This window comes from Orbicella franksi, chromosome 2, assembly GCF_964199315.1.
Source record: "Orbicella franksi chromosome 2, jaOrbFran1.1, whole genome shotgun sequence".
In the NCBI taxonomy this organism is placed as follows: Eukaryota; Metazoa; Cnidaria; class Anthozoa; order Scleractinia; family Merulinidae; genus Orbicella; species Orbicella franksi.
Window position 1 is genome coordinate 27,802,219 of NC_138146.1, and position 17,229 is coordinate 27,819,447.

The 17,229-nt window shown below is 37.7% G+C and overlaps 2 protein-coding genes and 3 non-coding genes across 5 annotated transcripts; 2 read left to right on the forward strand and 3 right to left on the reverse strand.

The window, feature by feature from the left end:
- Positions 1 to 3,276: 3,276 nt before the first annotated feature.
- On the reverse strand, positions 3,277 to 5,172 carry LOC145479091 (beta-1 adrenergic receptor-like). Its single transcript, XM_081457345.1, has one exon. It carries the CDS (start codon positions 5,168 to 5,170, stop codon positions 4,268 to 4,270), a length of 903 nt encoding a protein of 300 aa, XP_081313471.1. The 5' UTR covers positions 5,171 to 5,172; the 3' UTR covers positions 3,277 to 4,267.
- Position 5,173: 1 nt separating this feature from the next.
- LOC145479094 (uncharacterized) lies at positions 5,174 to 10,766 on the reverse strand. Its single transcript, XM_081457349.1, has 3 exons — positions 10,508 to 10,766; positions 9,292 to 9,408; positions 5,174 to 7,236 (listed from the first exon to the last, which is right to left on the reverse strand). Exons 1-3 carry the CDS (start codon positions 10,689 to 10,691, stop codon positions 6,911 to 6,913), a joined length of 627 nt encoding a protein of 208 aa, XP_081313475.1. The 5' UTR covers positions 10,692 to 10,766; the 3' UTR covers positions 5,174 to 6,910.
- A 1,791-nt stretch (positions 10,767 to 12,557) lies between these two features.
- On the forward strand, positions 12,558 to 12,629 carry Trnag-ucc (transfer RNA glycine (anticodon UCC)). The gene has a single exon. It is a non-coding gene; the product is annotated as a tRNA-Gly (tRNA).
- A 255-nt stretch (positions 12,630 to 12,884) lies between these two features.
- On the reverse strand, positions 12,885 to 12,956 carry Trnaq-cug (transfer RNA glutamine (anticodon CUG)). Its single transcript has one exon. It is a non-coding gene; the product is annotated as a tRNA-Gln (tRNA).
- Positions 12,957 to 16,083: 3,127 nt separating this feature from the next.
- On the forward strand, positions 16,084 to 16,155 carry Trnag-ucc (transfer RNA glycine (anticodon UCC)). The gene has a single exon. It is a non-coding gene; the product is annotated as a tRNA-Gly (tRNA).
- The last annotated feature ends 1,074 nt before the right edge of the window (positions 16,156 to 17,229 follow it).

The following is a 17,229-nucleotide window of genomic DNA, read 5'->3' on the forward strand; positions in this document are numbered from 1 at the left end:
CAATAACAAGGCTTGATAATTTATTCACTGAAAAAAACAAAGCGCGGAACACCTACCGAGAACACTGTCTAGCTGTCTTTTATTCCACGTACCGTGGAACTTCAATATAGGGGCCACGAGGCTGTGTTATTATTCCAATAATCACACTGCGACTTAGAAGGAAACTTGTAATTAAGTTGCATGGAAAAGAAAATAATTTACCACGGTGAACATTTTAGGTGAAATTGCTTACCTTACTGTATACGTGACCGGCTCGCGCGAGTTGATCGTTTTCTTAAGACTTTAGAAGACAAATGTACAATTAGTACTTCATGTTAAAAAGACAATTAAGTCGCTCTTCTTGGAAACTAATGAGAAATTTGGAATTTCTATATCTGTTTTCAACAAAATAAGCCTTGCCAATCCACCGCTAAGTTAGTTGTGGTCCAGTGAGGCTGACTACAGAAACTTTGTAATTTCGGCGTCATCTCCTTAACTATGTTTTCGATGTCATTTCTGATCATTTGGGTCATCTGTATTCTTTGTGCTTGTTATTCATCAGCCTATTGCAGACGTATTGAATTTATATTTCAACTTTACATTTCGGGCACGATGGTTAATTGCGATCAAAGCTTTAAATATACCGTGACTGATTTCGAATCATGTCGAAATTTTTGGTCCAACGTTGACATAATTTTTGTAAGCCTCCTATTCCGCCAAATACAAGGAATAGATTTTCTTTACAATTTCCAGACGTTGCCACTGACTTTTATCTGCAGACCGCAAACATTGCTGCTAATTTGCCAAATAATTCCAACCTTTTATATTTTACACTAAATTAAACACTTTTAACATCGAAGTAGATTAACGATTTGAGTTCTTGTAATAAATTGAGTCATAGTATTCCATTTAAAAGAGTTTAAATACCCACATGGAAATTTCTACGAACTGGATTTTTAAACCCTCCATACAAAACAGTCCCCTATTGTAGTATTTTGTCATTCGATTATAACAGTTTTCACAGTTAACAATTTGTGTACATGAAGAAGGATTATTCGAAGCCAAACACAAGCAGCACATCGGGGACGACTATGACAGTATTATTTTGGATCATTGGACGATGCAATTCAAGGGTAAGTTTTTTTTGGGCGTTTTTATTTTTATTTTATGTTAGTTTTCTATATTTAAGGGTGTTTTTAACAAAACAACTATTTCACTTGTGCTTGTTGGATATGAAATGATTATAGCCAACTCGGCCCGCCCGTGGAATTACATCGCGTTTACACCAGGCCAAACATGTTCAGTCTGATCACGTATGAAACATGTTTCACTACGAAGTGCTCACAGTGGCGGATCCAGACCTTGAGCTAAGGGGAGCCCAGTTGTTTTTTGCTTGCCCTGCCGGCTTTTCTTCCTTCTGCAACGTTTTTTACCCAAAATAAGGGGGGCGGGGGGGGGGGGGTGACCCACTGGGCCCCTCCCCTAGATCCGCCACTGGTTCACATCCGGTGGTAAATTACACGAATCATAATCGAAACATGTTCATTCTGAGCATGCCTTGAAACTATACCTCACAAGATAGTCTTGATCTAAGTCAGATAAAACATTGTAAAACGTTTCAGCCAAAAGCGCAGGAAAGCAAGGGTCCGAAGTGTTCGTTATGTGCGATTAAACCACTGAATGAATGTAATAGCAAGTTCAAGCTCCTACACAATAACTACTGAGATTCTCGTGCTCTCATTGGTTAACGTTTTACTGTCAGTAAGAGGACAGACACGAACAATCGCCAATCCTCCGTAGGAAAAACGATGGCGACTGGTACATTTACCCATAGTTCTTAGCGCACGAAAACCTTAACGTTCATAAAAACGCACAGAAACGTTATAAAATCTTCAAATCTAGGCTACTCAATGTGCTTAGTACTGGGACAAATATTGTAAAAAAAAAGGGCTTTCTTTGTGCCTTATAGGCTGTGTTAGGTTCGCAAGGCAGGTAAAATGTACAGCCGCCATCTTTTTTCCTACGGTGGATTAAGGTTAGTTGTAGAAATTCTGTTTTGGCATTTGGTGTTTGAACTTTTACTTAGCGGGAACCTACGCATGATCGTTTTGGTTTTTTGGCCTATAGTAAAAAAAAAAAATATTACTAGTCTGAAAAATTTGAAAACGGTGTTTTCACTCTGAAAATGCATCAGATGATTTCCGTCCACACTATACGCCGGAGAAATTTGAAAACGCAGCAATCCCCGGCCCGGTCATTTTGGATTTGAGTTTGAGGAAAACTCGGGAAGCAAAATCACATGGTTATCGTGACGTCGTCGAAAAGCTCCGTTTCCAAAATGCTTTCCGTCCACACGGAATTAAAGCTACGTTTTCAAATTTCGCCAGCGTAGTGTGAACGGGGCACAAGCGCCTTTGGAGATATTAACAAATGCCTACTTTCAATCATCGAAATTGCCTTCGAGTCAATTACAACATTCCTTTATCTCACGTTTTAGATGCATTTATTGCACTTTATCGTTATCGAACTGATATTAAAAGAAACCAGGATGATTATTTTCCCGTCCTATCTGCAGTTCTACAGTTTCATACTGGGAGTTAGTTCTTTTAAGTGTATTTAAATATGAAGTCTTTCAAATTCAAGTTTTAATGATTTTTTTTAATAAAAAAGTTATCAGTTTCTTGTTCGCACTTTTATTTGGGCATCTGCTAATATGATTTCTGACGTCCAAAACCCGTCCATCTAAATCGTGAGCACAAGAATTACCACTGAATTTGCGTGAAAATACTTTTCTTTTCTTTTTTTTTCATACTGAATTTTAGAGGAAGAAGTCTTCAACCGAATTTTAACTAAACTCAAATCCACTCAATTGGAGTTGAATATCTTTTCTTTATTGAGCCCGGTCACAGTTCAAAAAAATTTATTTCAGTTTTGTAAGCGGAACGATGTGTAATTTTCGTGTGTTATGCAAATATCTCATTGTTTAGCAGGGGCTGCGTTTTTAAATTGTAATAATACAGCAACCATAAATATTCGCTTCTGATTGGTTGGATGGCTGAACAATTACATTCTAATTTGAGCAAGGGAGTCAGCTCTTGGTAATGAAAGGGAACATGTTCGATAAGATTTTCAGGTTTCCCGTTTCAGACCAACGAGAAATAAAGTTGAAATACTGAAATATTTCACCACGACGTGGCTTCTTTTTAGCAACCCTCTAAGATAAAAAGACGTCCGTTTCTCTGATAAAAGGTTGTATTTACAGTTGCCTTATTATCAAAGGGAAATCGATCATTTTCCTCGAAACAATTAGGGATAAATTGTACTTGTGAACAGATCAGACGTTTCCTAATTTCCACAACAAACAGACCGATTTCCAATACCAATCCAGCCAGAAAGTGGCTCTTTAGCGAAATATTGCAGGTACGAAAGATAAACACAATTCAAATGCTGAATTTAACAGCCAGTGCACAAGATAAGAATACAGAGTTTCTTATTGTCCAATCAGATGGAAGTCAACCCATTTGGTCTCTGTATAAGCGAGTGCAGTACATCTGTTTGTCTATTATCCGTCAAGGCGTTTGTGCAAACTGAGCTAACGTGTCAAAGTGTGTAAGTTTTTTTTTATGAATAATAAATCAGAAGGCCAGGCGAGACACACGCAACACTTGTACCATCCTATATCCTGCAAAGGTGTGCAACACATGTTGAGTTTAAATGCTGCTTTAATGGAGCTCAGTCACGGTATTTTGAGTTATTTTGGCGACATACAAAATTACCTTTAAATGGTAGGAAACCTGAAAATAGCAGTTTAATAAGATAGAAAAACACCAAAGAGATGATGATAAACCATAAACTGAAGGAACAAGGTTGGCTAAGGATGGAGAAGATTAACACGGATTACAAACGACGAATTTGAAAAGTCTTGTATTTTTAAATTATCACGATGTCTCGTATTTCAAATTATTATATTTTAGTCTAGGGCCCCTCTGGATATCAGCCTCGTCGCTGAATGGGCTACCCTGGCTAAATAAAGTTTACCTTTACCTTTACCTTTAAAATTGAGGCTAAACTTTTCAATATGCGCAAGCGTGACGTAGCTCGTTTAAGAGCCCTTAAGCAATGTTTTTGCTAATGATGAACTTAAGCTTTACTCCAAACTTTAGACAAGTTGGCTCCAAATAAATTAACACAGCCACTTTCCCTGGCAAAGAGAAAATTAAGAAAAAATTACAGTTGTTTTAGGATCTTTATATTTTATTTTGACTTCCAATGACCCCACAAACTGTGATTAATGGCAAGTAATGGCTCTATTAACGGCCTTTCTAAATTCCCGACTTCGCATGCAATAAATAAACGGGTTAAAAGCCGAGTTGCTGAATTCTGCCAACGCTCCCCAAAACCAATATCCATTCATTCTTGTTTTCTGACAAAGATCAGAGGTAAAGAATTGAACAAGGGAAATCACTAAACTTGGGCTCCAACAGATTGTAAACACACCAACGATAATTCCAATTGTACATGCTGCTTTACGGTTCTTGACTTGTACAATAACTTCATCTGAATTAAAAGTCTCCTGCAACGAAATTCTTCTGATTTGCATCCGAGCCGCCTTGAAGATGAAATAGTAACAGATTGAGATGAGTGTTATAGGTGTAATAACCGTGATCACTGTCGCCGCAAGCCAGAGTTTGGGCAACTGAAGAGGATCTGTGACGAAAAGTCGCAAAGAAGCAAACAAGATCGAAAACATCCAGATGAAACCGATTATGATTCTCACGCGCTTCCAAGTCATTATTTCATGGTAACGCATTCTTGTAACAGCGATATACCGATCCATGCTAACTGCAGATAAGCTGAAGGTAGTTGCCACGATGGTTTGCATCGTCAAGACCTCTATACCAGTCGATAGTTTGTCGTCGCTTTTCCAGATATTCAAGATGCTCTTTGCAACCCACAAAGGGTTCATCAACAATCCGACTGAGAAGTCCGCCAAACTCATCGATGCAATAAACGCATTTGACACGGTCCTCTGGGTTGGAACTTTGTAAATAGCTGCTAAAATGAGTGCGTTTCCAAAAACAGAAAACAACCCCAGGATTATATTCATCGTAGATGAAACCACAATTTCTGAGCTGGTGAGCGCTCCAGAACAATCAGTGGCTAAATCCACTGGTGTTGCCCCAATATTCATATTTTGCACACTGACCTGAACACAAGCTGAAGCTTTCAATTCCCCTACTTGCTTCGCCTTTTTTCTGGGGCGTTTTGTCAGCTAAACGGGAAAATAAGTAGTGTGCACGCGGAACACTATGACTGTTAATTAGCAGTAGACCACAAAATCGTCGAACAGATGCTGTTTCTCACAATTGAACTGCATTATCATGCATCTTAACTAATGACCGACACTTGAGGGTCTCGACTGTCCAACGATTTATACTAATGCAATTGGGTAAGTGAAAAATATGACACCAGCTTTTAAGCGCAAAGAAATATTAGATAAGTCCGGCAATTAAAGGGCACGCGAAATTAACATTTTAACGCTCAAAACATGGGAATGAAAACATAAGCAAAAATATGATATTCGCACTTCAGTAATTTGCATTTATTTTGTAGATCCTGACACCGCCGGTGTACAAACTGCGGGAACGAGACAAGATTCTAAATATGAAATTATGAAAGACGGGCTTCCTGCCAAGAATAGAGACGAAAACCATTCAGCGATGGGAGCAAAATCTGATTTGCATTTCTATAATTACGATAATAAACTTGAGCCAGGATAACAAAACGAATCTTTAAACTATTCCGGCATATATTTACCTGAATTAATAGACAGTAGTACTTTTTACCAATTTTTTTTTTCTTGTATTATTAGCTAGGAAAGAGTCAATATCCGCTCCATACCACTTGACAAAAATTATTGTAGATCAGTGGCGGATGTGTTTTAGTGACTATCGTTTTGCGAGGGCAGTTGTGTTCTTAGAAACACTGCCTCGATTTATTCTGACCCTTTTAAGATCCCTTTTAAGTAAAGTTTGTAACGTAAGCCCTTTGAAAATGGTGCAATATTTTTTATTAAAATACTAATGTTCTTTGTCTTCAATGTACAAGGTGAAGAACCACATTTAATGGTCGCTTTAGCAAATTGATGATGATGCCGTCATGGTTTCATCATGAACTGACCAATCTCTTTCAAGTGGCTTTATAGGTAATCGATCGCTTATCCCTCACGTTTGTTTGACTTTAGAACCGTTTCGGTTCACCTTGCTGGATCCGTTTTCGTTTTCGCATTCACTTTTTTCAATAATATTCTAAGTAATGATGGGAAAATAAAAATGGGGAACTTTACGGCACTTGTTCGCTAAACTGTGTAAAGAAAATATAGGGTTAAGATAGATGCAGTTAGAAAGTTTGTATTTAGAGATCTTGCGTATTTCCTCTGAATTTGGTACAGTTCTGCGCATGTCACTGATGAATTCAATTCAAAAGTAAAAGATTACAATTTTTCCTCAGATTCCCACTTTCATTATTCTATATCTCGAATTACAACATATATTTATATGTGAGAAAATAAATTCATTTAGAATAAAATGTAAAATTAAATTCAAATCCCACCGAGAACTGCACTCGGATCACTCGATCCAGAGTGCTAACCATTACACCATGGGACCCATCGATGCAATAGCGTTATTTTTTAATCTAGAAACCCTTGGGAACTGGTGGTTACATGACCTTTGTACCAGAACTTAATTGTTTCTGGAATTGTAAACAGCAGATCAAATACACACAGAGTCCAAATTTGGGTTTGTTCTCAAAAGCGTGTCTTAGTACTTGAAAAATACCGGAAATTGACAACACAAAAGAGCCAGTGAAAGCTAATGCTTTTTGAGGCGAGATTGGGGCTCAAATTAAGATTCGAATTTGATTGGTTACTTCAGACACATGTATAAGAACCGTTTAAATTCACGCAGTTGGAATGTTTATCACATGTGTGAGAGCCAGCCCTGCACTCGTTTATGTCTTGGCACGAAAACCCGTCGTCATAGAAACCAACCTTACACAAGCATTTATATGAACCCACGGTGTTTATACAGTTAGCATGTTCATCGCACGTGTGTATTCCACGCTTGCATTCGTCTACATCGGAACATTGCATCCCCTGGTAACCACGGAAACATTCGCATGTGTAGGATCCTACCACGTTTATGCAGTGGGCGTTTGCTGGGCAAGAAGTATTTCCAGACGAGCATTCGTCAATGTCTAGACGGGAAAAACGATAAAAATCACAATACTTAAATATTTAAGAAATTAGATTAATTAAATATTTAACAATTAGTTAATTAAATCCTCTGCACAAACATTTCGAAAACGCCGAGAAGCGGCCGTCACTTTGTCAACAAGGGCACACTGCTACGCTACTCACTATCTATCACTGACAGAATAGATTGTGAGTTGCGTAGCCAGTCAGAGATCCGCATTCTTGATAGAACGCTAGTAAATTCTTAGTATAAATCTGCTGGCGTGCTATCACGAATGCGATAGAAATCTCGAGCTCATAATCTAATTGTTAATTACACGCGATAGAAATCTCTCGCTCATAATCTAATTGTTAAATAGAAACACGATTTTAAACTAGTCAGCTCGCGTATTTTCTTTAAATTATTTTCTAATACTTAGATAAACCCAGAGCATTTTCAGTTCTTGAAAATGCCCTTGAAATCCGTATTAAGGTACATTCTGATGTCAATAATCGGTACCAGCCAAACGCATCAAAGAACATCAAAATCACACTTTCTCATGGATCGTTTTAGCCACTGTTCACTCTTGGATGAAACAAAGAATCACGCTTGCATCAGGAACTTAACAAATTGAAGTTCAATCATTTTTCCCTATGGAAATTTACCCGGGTAATCTTTATTCAAGCCTAAGTTATAAAAATACCCAGTTATTTGCAGAACTCACATGATCGAAAACATTTAGTGTACATAGTCTTAACTTTTTACTGTTTACATTTTTAGCTCTGTTTCAGATTTTGAAAGGTGGACTAAAAACTGTTAGCCGTTCAACCGTAATAACCCGTGCTCAGTAATAACAGCCTTCAGGGTAGGGTACATATTCCCTCATGATCTTCTTGATATTTCTACATTCCCCCTCCCTGTTGTCCATTAAAAGATTCATTCGTTCTCAAAAGCGATTCAATCGTGTTGAAAGTGTTCTCGTCAACAGTAAAAATATTCTTTGTTTCTGGCCTTAAGGCATTCTAGTATATTTCTTCTTCCCTTGAAAGCGACGAAATTTATGTTTCGGTTTCCTTGTTCTACAAGACCCCAACGGAAGCCCTTACTAATAATCACTGATTTTCTGTAAATCAATGATCGTGTGAAGCACCGCTTTTTTGTCTGGCCACAAAAAGTATTTCGTTTGCGATTTGCGACCCCATTTGTAGTAGCAGATTAATAATCATCTTTTGATGTAGAAGTGTTTAAAAATCACGTTTAACGTCTAGTAAACACTTGATAATTGAATCGTGTTTAACTTTGAAAATTTTCACTGCAGACTGAAAACGGATTTATCATTCACATTCACTAACAAACACTTATTTATATTCCCTTAACTGCAATTATGAGACCATGATATAGAAAGAGTAGAGTTTTTCCGCACAACAATGGAAATGACCCCATTATGACATTAGACATATAAGATTACCCGCCCTTTCGATTATACGGGCCTTTTACAGACAGCGCATAAAGAAATGTATGAACAGGCAAAATCTACTTTAGCAATTATGAATGAGGAAATAAAGAAACTGCTTAGCAAGCTTGATGAACCATAAAACCATCAGAACGTACATAACATAACAAATATACCGCAAAAAACCAGTATTTCTATGATTTTTAGTCTGCTGCTGTTGTACCATGCGCCATAATTTCAGATCAGCTCTTTGAAAATTTTGACATGAAGTAACACGCCCTTATGATAGAACGGGCAGGTAATTTGCATGTCTAATGACATATCAATCAATCAATCAATCAATCAATCAATCAATCAATCAATCGATCGATCGATCGATCGATCAATCAATCAATCAATCAATCAATCAGTCAGTCAGTCAATCAATCGATCAATCTTTATTTATAGAGGGTAAAACACCTAAAAGTTTCACACTTTGTGGGGTCATTTACATTTGTAAGGTTGTTGTGAGAAAAACTCTTGTAGATGCAATCAATCAGCACTTGCCAACCCCGGAAAAAGCTTATCTGACAACAATTCAGTCACTTAAAGTTAACAATAGTTGAAAACTTTAATAGTTATTACCTGTACAAAGATGGCCATCTCCCTTGTAACCAGCATGACATTCACAACTATCACTCTTGTTGTTTTCTGATGCTGTGCAAGATGCGTGATCAGAGCACCCAGGCTTCTTATCTGCATCTTCAAGTAATAAAAAACTAGCACGTCAGCTCAATTTCTGTCTGGATCTTCACAAGAATACATGTGTATATCTCTCCCCCATTGTAAAATTACTGCCTTCTTTTTAAAAGCGCTTTTGTTTGTTTCGGATAGCAAGCACTCCAAAGTTAAAATTAGTAACTGGAGGTGGGGAGAACCAGATTAGAAAGTAGGGCTTGACACATTATGATTATGCCAACATAATTCGAGCATAATACAGCTATTTTTGCTACTAGCAACCATTGCTTAGTAAAAATTGTTCAAAACACAGACTCAACTTTGCTTTATTTGTTAACCTTTGAGTTAAATGTTCACAGCAGCGTGTTACTGATATTTATTTATGGATATTACATTCTTTTGTGGGAGTGTTTGTCCCAATTTGTTTACTTAACAATCTGCCAATATATTATGAAAAGTACGTTTAAACCGCGGAAGGGAGAGGGTCGAGTCTAGCATTATTCGGAGCATATAATTGTCCGTTTCCTTTGTTTTGGAAGGGAAGGGGTAGGGATGATGCCACAAAGCATAATGCTCGATTTTAAACTGAACATAATGAGTCAACCCCTCAGGGATGATAGCATCTAATGGAAAGTGAAGTCATTTTGAGCCTGTCATACTGGCCTCATAACAAGGCAATGTGTCATAATTCATCAAAACTTTCAGTTTTTAGTGTAACGAATTTACTGCATGAATGATCCCTTCCCGTGAAAATCATTCAGACGGTTTAAAACGATTCCGTCTCACACGAATAGGACACGGGAATAATTAACACAACGCAGCGATGTTCGAATCGTTTAGCCTTGTTCTAAAACATGGTTGAATGTGAATTAACATCTCGAGAGACTAGGAGAGATATTAAAATCATATCAGCAAGTTCATACACGAACAAAACTCAATCAAAGAACGCAAATTGACAAGTCCTCGTTGATTTTACACTTTCAAACCACTGCGCCTCGTTGAGGACAATTCATACATCTTCTATTATTATATCCTTGCACTATGTCACCGCTAGAAGTTATTTAGGCATTCTCTGAAGTTCCATTAAATTTACAGCATCTCATTGCCCAAAACAGAAACTTACCACAGCGATCTCCTCGAATTACAGGAGCTGCAATGCCGAGAAGCACAAGGATAGTTATGACAAGAAGTAAATCCACAATGTTTCTTGTCGTAGCGTTCCCTGCAAGAAATTTCAGCTGAAATTTGCAGTCTGACTTGAAATTTGTCTCTTGATGAATACGCAAAGTCGTTGGCGCTGGAGCCATTTTCTCCGTTTGATTGGAATGTCTGGCTTGATTATGTGTACGAAAATTTCACAGAAATGGCACTTTGCCACTGTCTTGTTTCTAGGAAATCAACTAGAATAATGCATTATTTTCGAACCGCAATACGCCTCTGTTTCAAAATGAGGCTGGGCGTTTGCATGAACAGGAAAAAGCATTCTAGGAAAATATTTAAAATAGTAGGAATATTTTTGTGGAGCATGTTGTTTTTATGGGGAGTTTTGGATCGGAACACGTTTGGAAATTAGTTCCTTCAGTGCAGGAGTAAAACAAGTTCTCTAACATGATATGTTGTATCAACTGCTGCAGAGCGTATAAATATCAAAAGGAATCTTTGTCGTCTTGGATATCGACCACATGCGTGTGAAAATAAAGCAAAATAAAGTTACGAACCTCCAGTGATATCTATCAGTGATTCGCAGCAGCAATAAAATCCTACATGTCTCTTGAAAATGTCCATTTTTGCTAAACTCGTTCATGAAAGTGTAGTTTTGACGTGGTTTTGCTACCAGATATATCAGTCTTCTCACAGTAAAAATTACACTTGTTGATTAGGAAAAATTGTTATATAAAAAAAACAAAAGCAAAAAATAAACAACAACAAAAAAAAGCACGGGTTTCGAACTCGGGTTTGACTGAGAATCTTGCCCTTCCAGTGATTGTGAGTACCGTGCCTTCCGGGCCTAAACTTTAATGCGGTGAGGGACACTCGTTACCAGATTTGTTGCCATAAACTTGGAAAAAAAAAAAAAAGACTATTAAAGAACATCAAAATTTTGATGTTGATTCAAACTTTGAACTCGAATTCCAAACTTGAACTCAAACAAACACAGCTAGCGTTTGTACAATCATTATACATCATTATTGATTTATCAACAAGGCGTTGACGGTCCAGTTTAACCCGGTTTACCATTCTATTAGATAAAAGATTCGTACATGTGTCAGTTTGTGAACACGTAGTCAAGATTCTTTTAAGAGCCATTGCCAAAAGGAACTCGGCAATGTCCTTTTGAGCATCTTACTGGTGCATGTAGATCCAGTCATAGGCGAGTGTGGTACCCTGGTGAGGCAGTATATTATATCAGTAGCAATATAACACGTTTCACACCAATAATGAAACACTAGACGACACGAGAATCGGCGCATGACGACAAAGCGAATTAACGCGAGACAGCAGCATAACCATGGGCTTTAGCGCGGGCTCCTTGGTAGCTCAATGGAGGACGCTTATCTATTTAAACATATCCGTCTGCAACTATAGTTTAGAGAAAAAGAACAGATCCTTTACCTCAAGATCTGTAAGAATAAGAGTTCAGATATTCATAATGATCAATGTCATGTTCCGATGAGGAAGCAGATTTCATAATTCATCCGTCTACTCAGCCCATTCTATGTTTAAATATCTTGAATGTCACTTTCGCTTTGGGGGTTAGTCCTTATTGGAAGGGTCCGGTTGCTACAAGGGAAAGCGCTTATTTCTGAGAATGGAAGCGTTTATTAGAAGCAGGGTACTTAATCAAATCATCACGTATTTCCAAATTTGTTTTCGTGGAAGCCATTTTTCCGCTTGAGTCAGGCAAATATCTAACATAACTGTGGTTATGTTTACATTAAAATGGATGGCATGCGGAACTTTAATTTTTTCCACGAAATCCCGAATCTAAACGTACTCAACTGATCTCTTGGAGCATTACATAGTACAGAGGTGTCCGTGCTATAAAGGTGTCAGTAGAGAGATGTTCAACTGTACTATGATTGATAATAAATCAGCGTGATAGTGCAGTTTCCACTGACGAAAGAACATGAATAAAAGGTTCGTGTTGTGATTGAGTCCACTGAACGACCGACACGTCGGTGGTATAGTGGTGAGCACAGCTGCCTTCCAAGTAGTTGACCCGGGCTCGATTCCCGGCTGACGCATTCTTTTTGAGTAAAATTAAAATAATTTAAATCAGGAATCATAATTTAAAACAATTGTGTTCGATAACACCTGATCGAAAAATAACTTTATATTTTTCCTTCCTATTTAAAATTAATATTTTGTATACTCTCTAATGGCACGAGGTCGTAATTTTAATTGCTTTTTAAAAAAAGCAAAAAAAAAGCTTGCGCTTTATACAAAACGACCATGATAGCCTAAAATCAAAATAAATACATACACTAAAATGAAACGCGAGGTCCCACCGAGATTTAAACTCGGATCGCTGAATTCAGAGTCCAGAGTGTTAACCATTACACCATGAGACCGTGTATAGGACGTAATTTCCTATTTTTTAAACAAATGTGCAGGGTTCCATGGTGTACTGGTTAGCACTCTCGACTCTGAATCCAGCGACCGGGTTCAAATCTCGGTGGGACCTTGTTGCATGGGACAGTTTTTTTCTTTTCGATATATTATAGTTTCATTTAGAAGTCCTAGAAATTAAAGGAGGGATATTCAGAAGAAAATAGTAGAAAGAAAAAGGAGTTTGACATGACAAGAAGTTAAACTGAATAATAACCTGCTGGCAGATTTTAAAATTTCAGATAATCTGACATTCATTGAATCGAATCTTTTTCCTCTTGCCTTTATTGTCCATTAGCACTTCATATATGGTCTCGACAATTAGTTTCAACGCTCTAAAACAATTATTTAATAAACATCCATGTTCCTCAAGTCATTTGTTGCCTCCAAGGCTTTAATTAATTGAAGGGGTGAGTGCAAAACCATGCTAAGTGATGATTTGGGTGAAAAAAAAAAAAATTTTCGCGAAAGCGCTTAAATTTTTGTATGTGGTCTTCAATGTAATAGAAAACGCGGCCCTGTATTTTTGTCGCTGGTTTTTGCTTCGTTTTCGAGTTATAACGTATGCAAAAATACTTGGCTTTTCCTGGCCATGTCTTTAGGAGTTTATTTGTTGAATAGCAAACAGGCAGACTGTTTATAGTGTACGAGGTCAAAATCAAATCTCACAGCATATATAGAGCGGAAATCTGGGAACAGATTGTTTACATTGGTTACTGTGAGGTGAACAAAACACGTGAATCGATCAAGCGTCAAATGAAATACATCGAACAAAAAAGGGATGTGCCGCATTAGAGCTCTGTCAACTAATATCCAAGAAAAATACCCTCTGGTGAGTCGTGGCCCAATTGCCAAGTGTTGCTAGCGTCAAAGTTTGGAAAGCGAGAACTGGTTTTAGACTTATAAAATTTGTCTTGTATTGACCGCCATGTTTTCCCGCGCACGAGGTGTAAAGACCCTTCCCGTCATGCATTGCGATCACGTTCTGCAGACGTTTCTCGAACTGGTAACTAGACTGTTTAAACATAATAATGGCCAACAAGTAGCGATTGATTGTAACATAGATCTGTGATCCAGGTTGCGTTGATTTTATTTCAAATCAGCATGATTTGTAGTGTTTTGAGCTTCTGGGATCAGGGGACATGCAGATGTATGGAGACCCGTATGTTGCGCAGAAGGGTTAATCTGCTAATCTGTCAGCCCTATTTATAGAGCGTTTTCAGGTGAAATCAACATCACTGAGCTTATACGTTGCATGAAATTACCATTTTGCTGTTTTTTTAAGTGAAACTAACATCCTTGCCGTCAAGCGTCAATGTGAAATCAACATTTTAACCTATTTAGACCTGAAATCAACATCATTGAGCTTATGCGCTGCTTGAAATCGACATTTTGTTGGTTTCTAGGTGAAACCAACATCCTTGCCGTCACGTGTTAACGTGAAATCAACATTTTAACCTATTTAGACCTGAAATCAACATCATTGAGCTTATGCGCTGCGTGAAATTGACATTTTGCTGGTTTCTAGGTGAAACCAACATCCTTGCCGTCACGCGTTAACTTGAAATCAACATTTTAACCTATTTAGACCTGAAATCAACATCATTGAGCTTATGCGCTGCGTTAAATCAACATTTTGTTGGTTTCTAGGTGAAACCAACATCCTTGCCGTCACACGTTATCGTGAAATCAACATTTTAACCTATTTAGACCTGAAATCAACATCATTGAGCTTATGCGCTGCATGAAATTGACATTTTGCTGGTTTCTAAGTGAAACCAACATCCTTGCCGTCATGCGTTAACGCGAAATCAACATTTTAACCTATTTAGACCTGAAATCAACATCATTGAGCTTATGCGCTGTGTGAAATCGACATTTTGTTGGTTTCTAGGTGAAACCAACATCCTTGCCGTCACATGTTAACGTGAAACCAACATTTAAACATTTTTTGACCTAAAATCAACCTTTTTGAGCTTATAAGTTGCGTGAAATTGACATTTTGCTGCTTTCTAAGTGAAATCAAAGTTCTTGCGGTCGCGGCGGGCCGATCCTTTGTTATGATAAACCGAGGCGAGACTTCGACTTATGACAAAGGCTTGGCTTTGCTATTATAACAAAGCATCGGCTCTGTTTATCATAACAAAGGCCCGACTTTGTTTACGCTTCGTTTTCGAGATATTGCGTATGCAAAGAAACCACTCGGTTTTCCTAGCGGCGTCTTCATAAACGCAGCAAAAACCAGCGGGAAAAATACAGGACCACGTTTTTCTATTACATTGAAGACCACATGCAAAAATTCAAACCCTTTCGTGAGAATTTTTTTTTTCACTCAAATCGTCACTTAGCATGGTTTTGCACTCACCCCTTCAATTATGTATTTGCCTGCCACTTTGAAGAGCTAGTTATGCCGTTATTGCTATTTCTTATTACTCTTTGTTCTTTTTTAAGCAATCACCTATGTTCATGAGTTCCGTAAGTTTTAAAAAAAGGTGTTTTGTTTTTACACTTCTTGTTTTTGCATTTTCAATGTAAACAGGGTCCCATGGATCCTTATAGCAATCTGGACTCTGAATCCTGCATTCCGAGTTCATATCTTCGTTGGATCTTCCTGTGTTTGTTTCTATTTTAGCCCAACAGTCTCAACAATTTCTCTTGCAGGAACCAAGAGAGAACTAAAGAGAACATTTTTTCAACCGAAAAAAACCATGTATCAGATGTAAGCACCGAGTATAATAAGTTAATCACCGAATATAATAACATAAGTACTAAATATAATGACATAAACACCCAATATAATAAAAAAAAGTATCATAAGACAGTTCTGGCGTTCCATAGATGTCCATCTTTAAGACGACTTCAATTCACTGAAGTCAGTGCTTGCTGAAATTTACAATACACGCATTGTTCTTAAGATTAGAGCTACGTTAGTGCAACTTTTTACCGCTTAAGCGAAGATTGAAAACCGTGAGAAAGAGAGTGGATACCAAGTATCATTGCACCCTTTACCTTTACTTTTGATGATTAAAATATTAAAGTTATGTACTAATAAAAAATATTTACCTGCCTCCCTCATTGTTTGCTAACATCGCGTCGGTGGTATAGTGGTTAGCATAGCTGCCTTCCAAGCAGTTCACCCGGGTTCGATTCCCGGCCGACGCAGTCTTTTTGATGGGAATTAAATTATCAATTGAATTATAAAGTATTAAAAGATATCAGTGTTTGTTTCATAGTTAAAACTCACCCAGTTATTGCGTCGTTAATGTCACTACAAATATTTTAAGAAAAACAAAAACAAAAAACTGAAACTATAACATATCAAAAAGATCAACCATTATCTCATCTAACCAGGTCCCACCGACATTTGAACTCGGATCGCGGGATTCAGAGTCCAGAGTGCTAACCATTACACCATGAGACTCTGCCCAGATTATGTGATTAAGTTTGTTAGCATGTTGGAATTTACGTCAAGCAAAGGCAAATCGGGACCGGCAGCTATTTCTAACTAAGTGTAAAAAAGGTATGTAAAAATATCCGGAAACTTGTTTGAGCTACAAATAAATAAAAGGAGTGGCTAATTTAAAGTCAGATTGAAAATTATTATGAGGGTGGCAATGGTGGGGTATCAATCACGCATCACGTTGTCTTTTTCTATTAAATCACGCATCACGAAGAATTTTTTCACCAAACACGAGTAACGTAAAAAGGAGTAAGTACATCGCCAATTTTACTTTCTCGACCCTAAAAGCGTCGTGAAAAGAAGAACTCTGTCGATTCAACCACAAAAATGCATCGGCAAATATGTGACCTCTCACGCGAAAACGTTCCTTATGGTATCCGTTCGAAGGGCTGAACGCACGTCAAATGAACGGATAATTTGAATAACGATAGATATCTTAAGACTACTTGGCTCTACACGAGTTGATAACCACTGAATATAAAGAGTAATGACTCTAGAAACGATTTAATGAAATGTAAATTGAGAAGGCAAATGTGAGGGATTCATGAGATGTGGGCTGTGTAGGTATATGTTAGGAATTACTACGATGAAAGCTGTGCAGGTATATGTGAGGGATTCATGAAATGTAGGCTGTGTAGGTATATGTGGGGGATTGATACGATGAACGTTGACTACTAAAAAGGTAGCTCCTTTTTAGTAACACAGCGAAAGGAAAGTGCTGACACCTCAACATCACTTTAAGACGGCGATGCAAGCAGTTAACTTCAAATAATTTG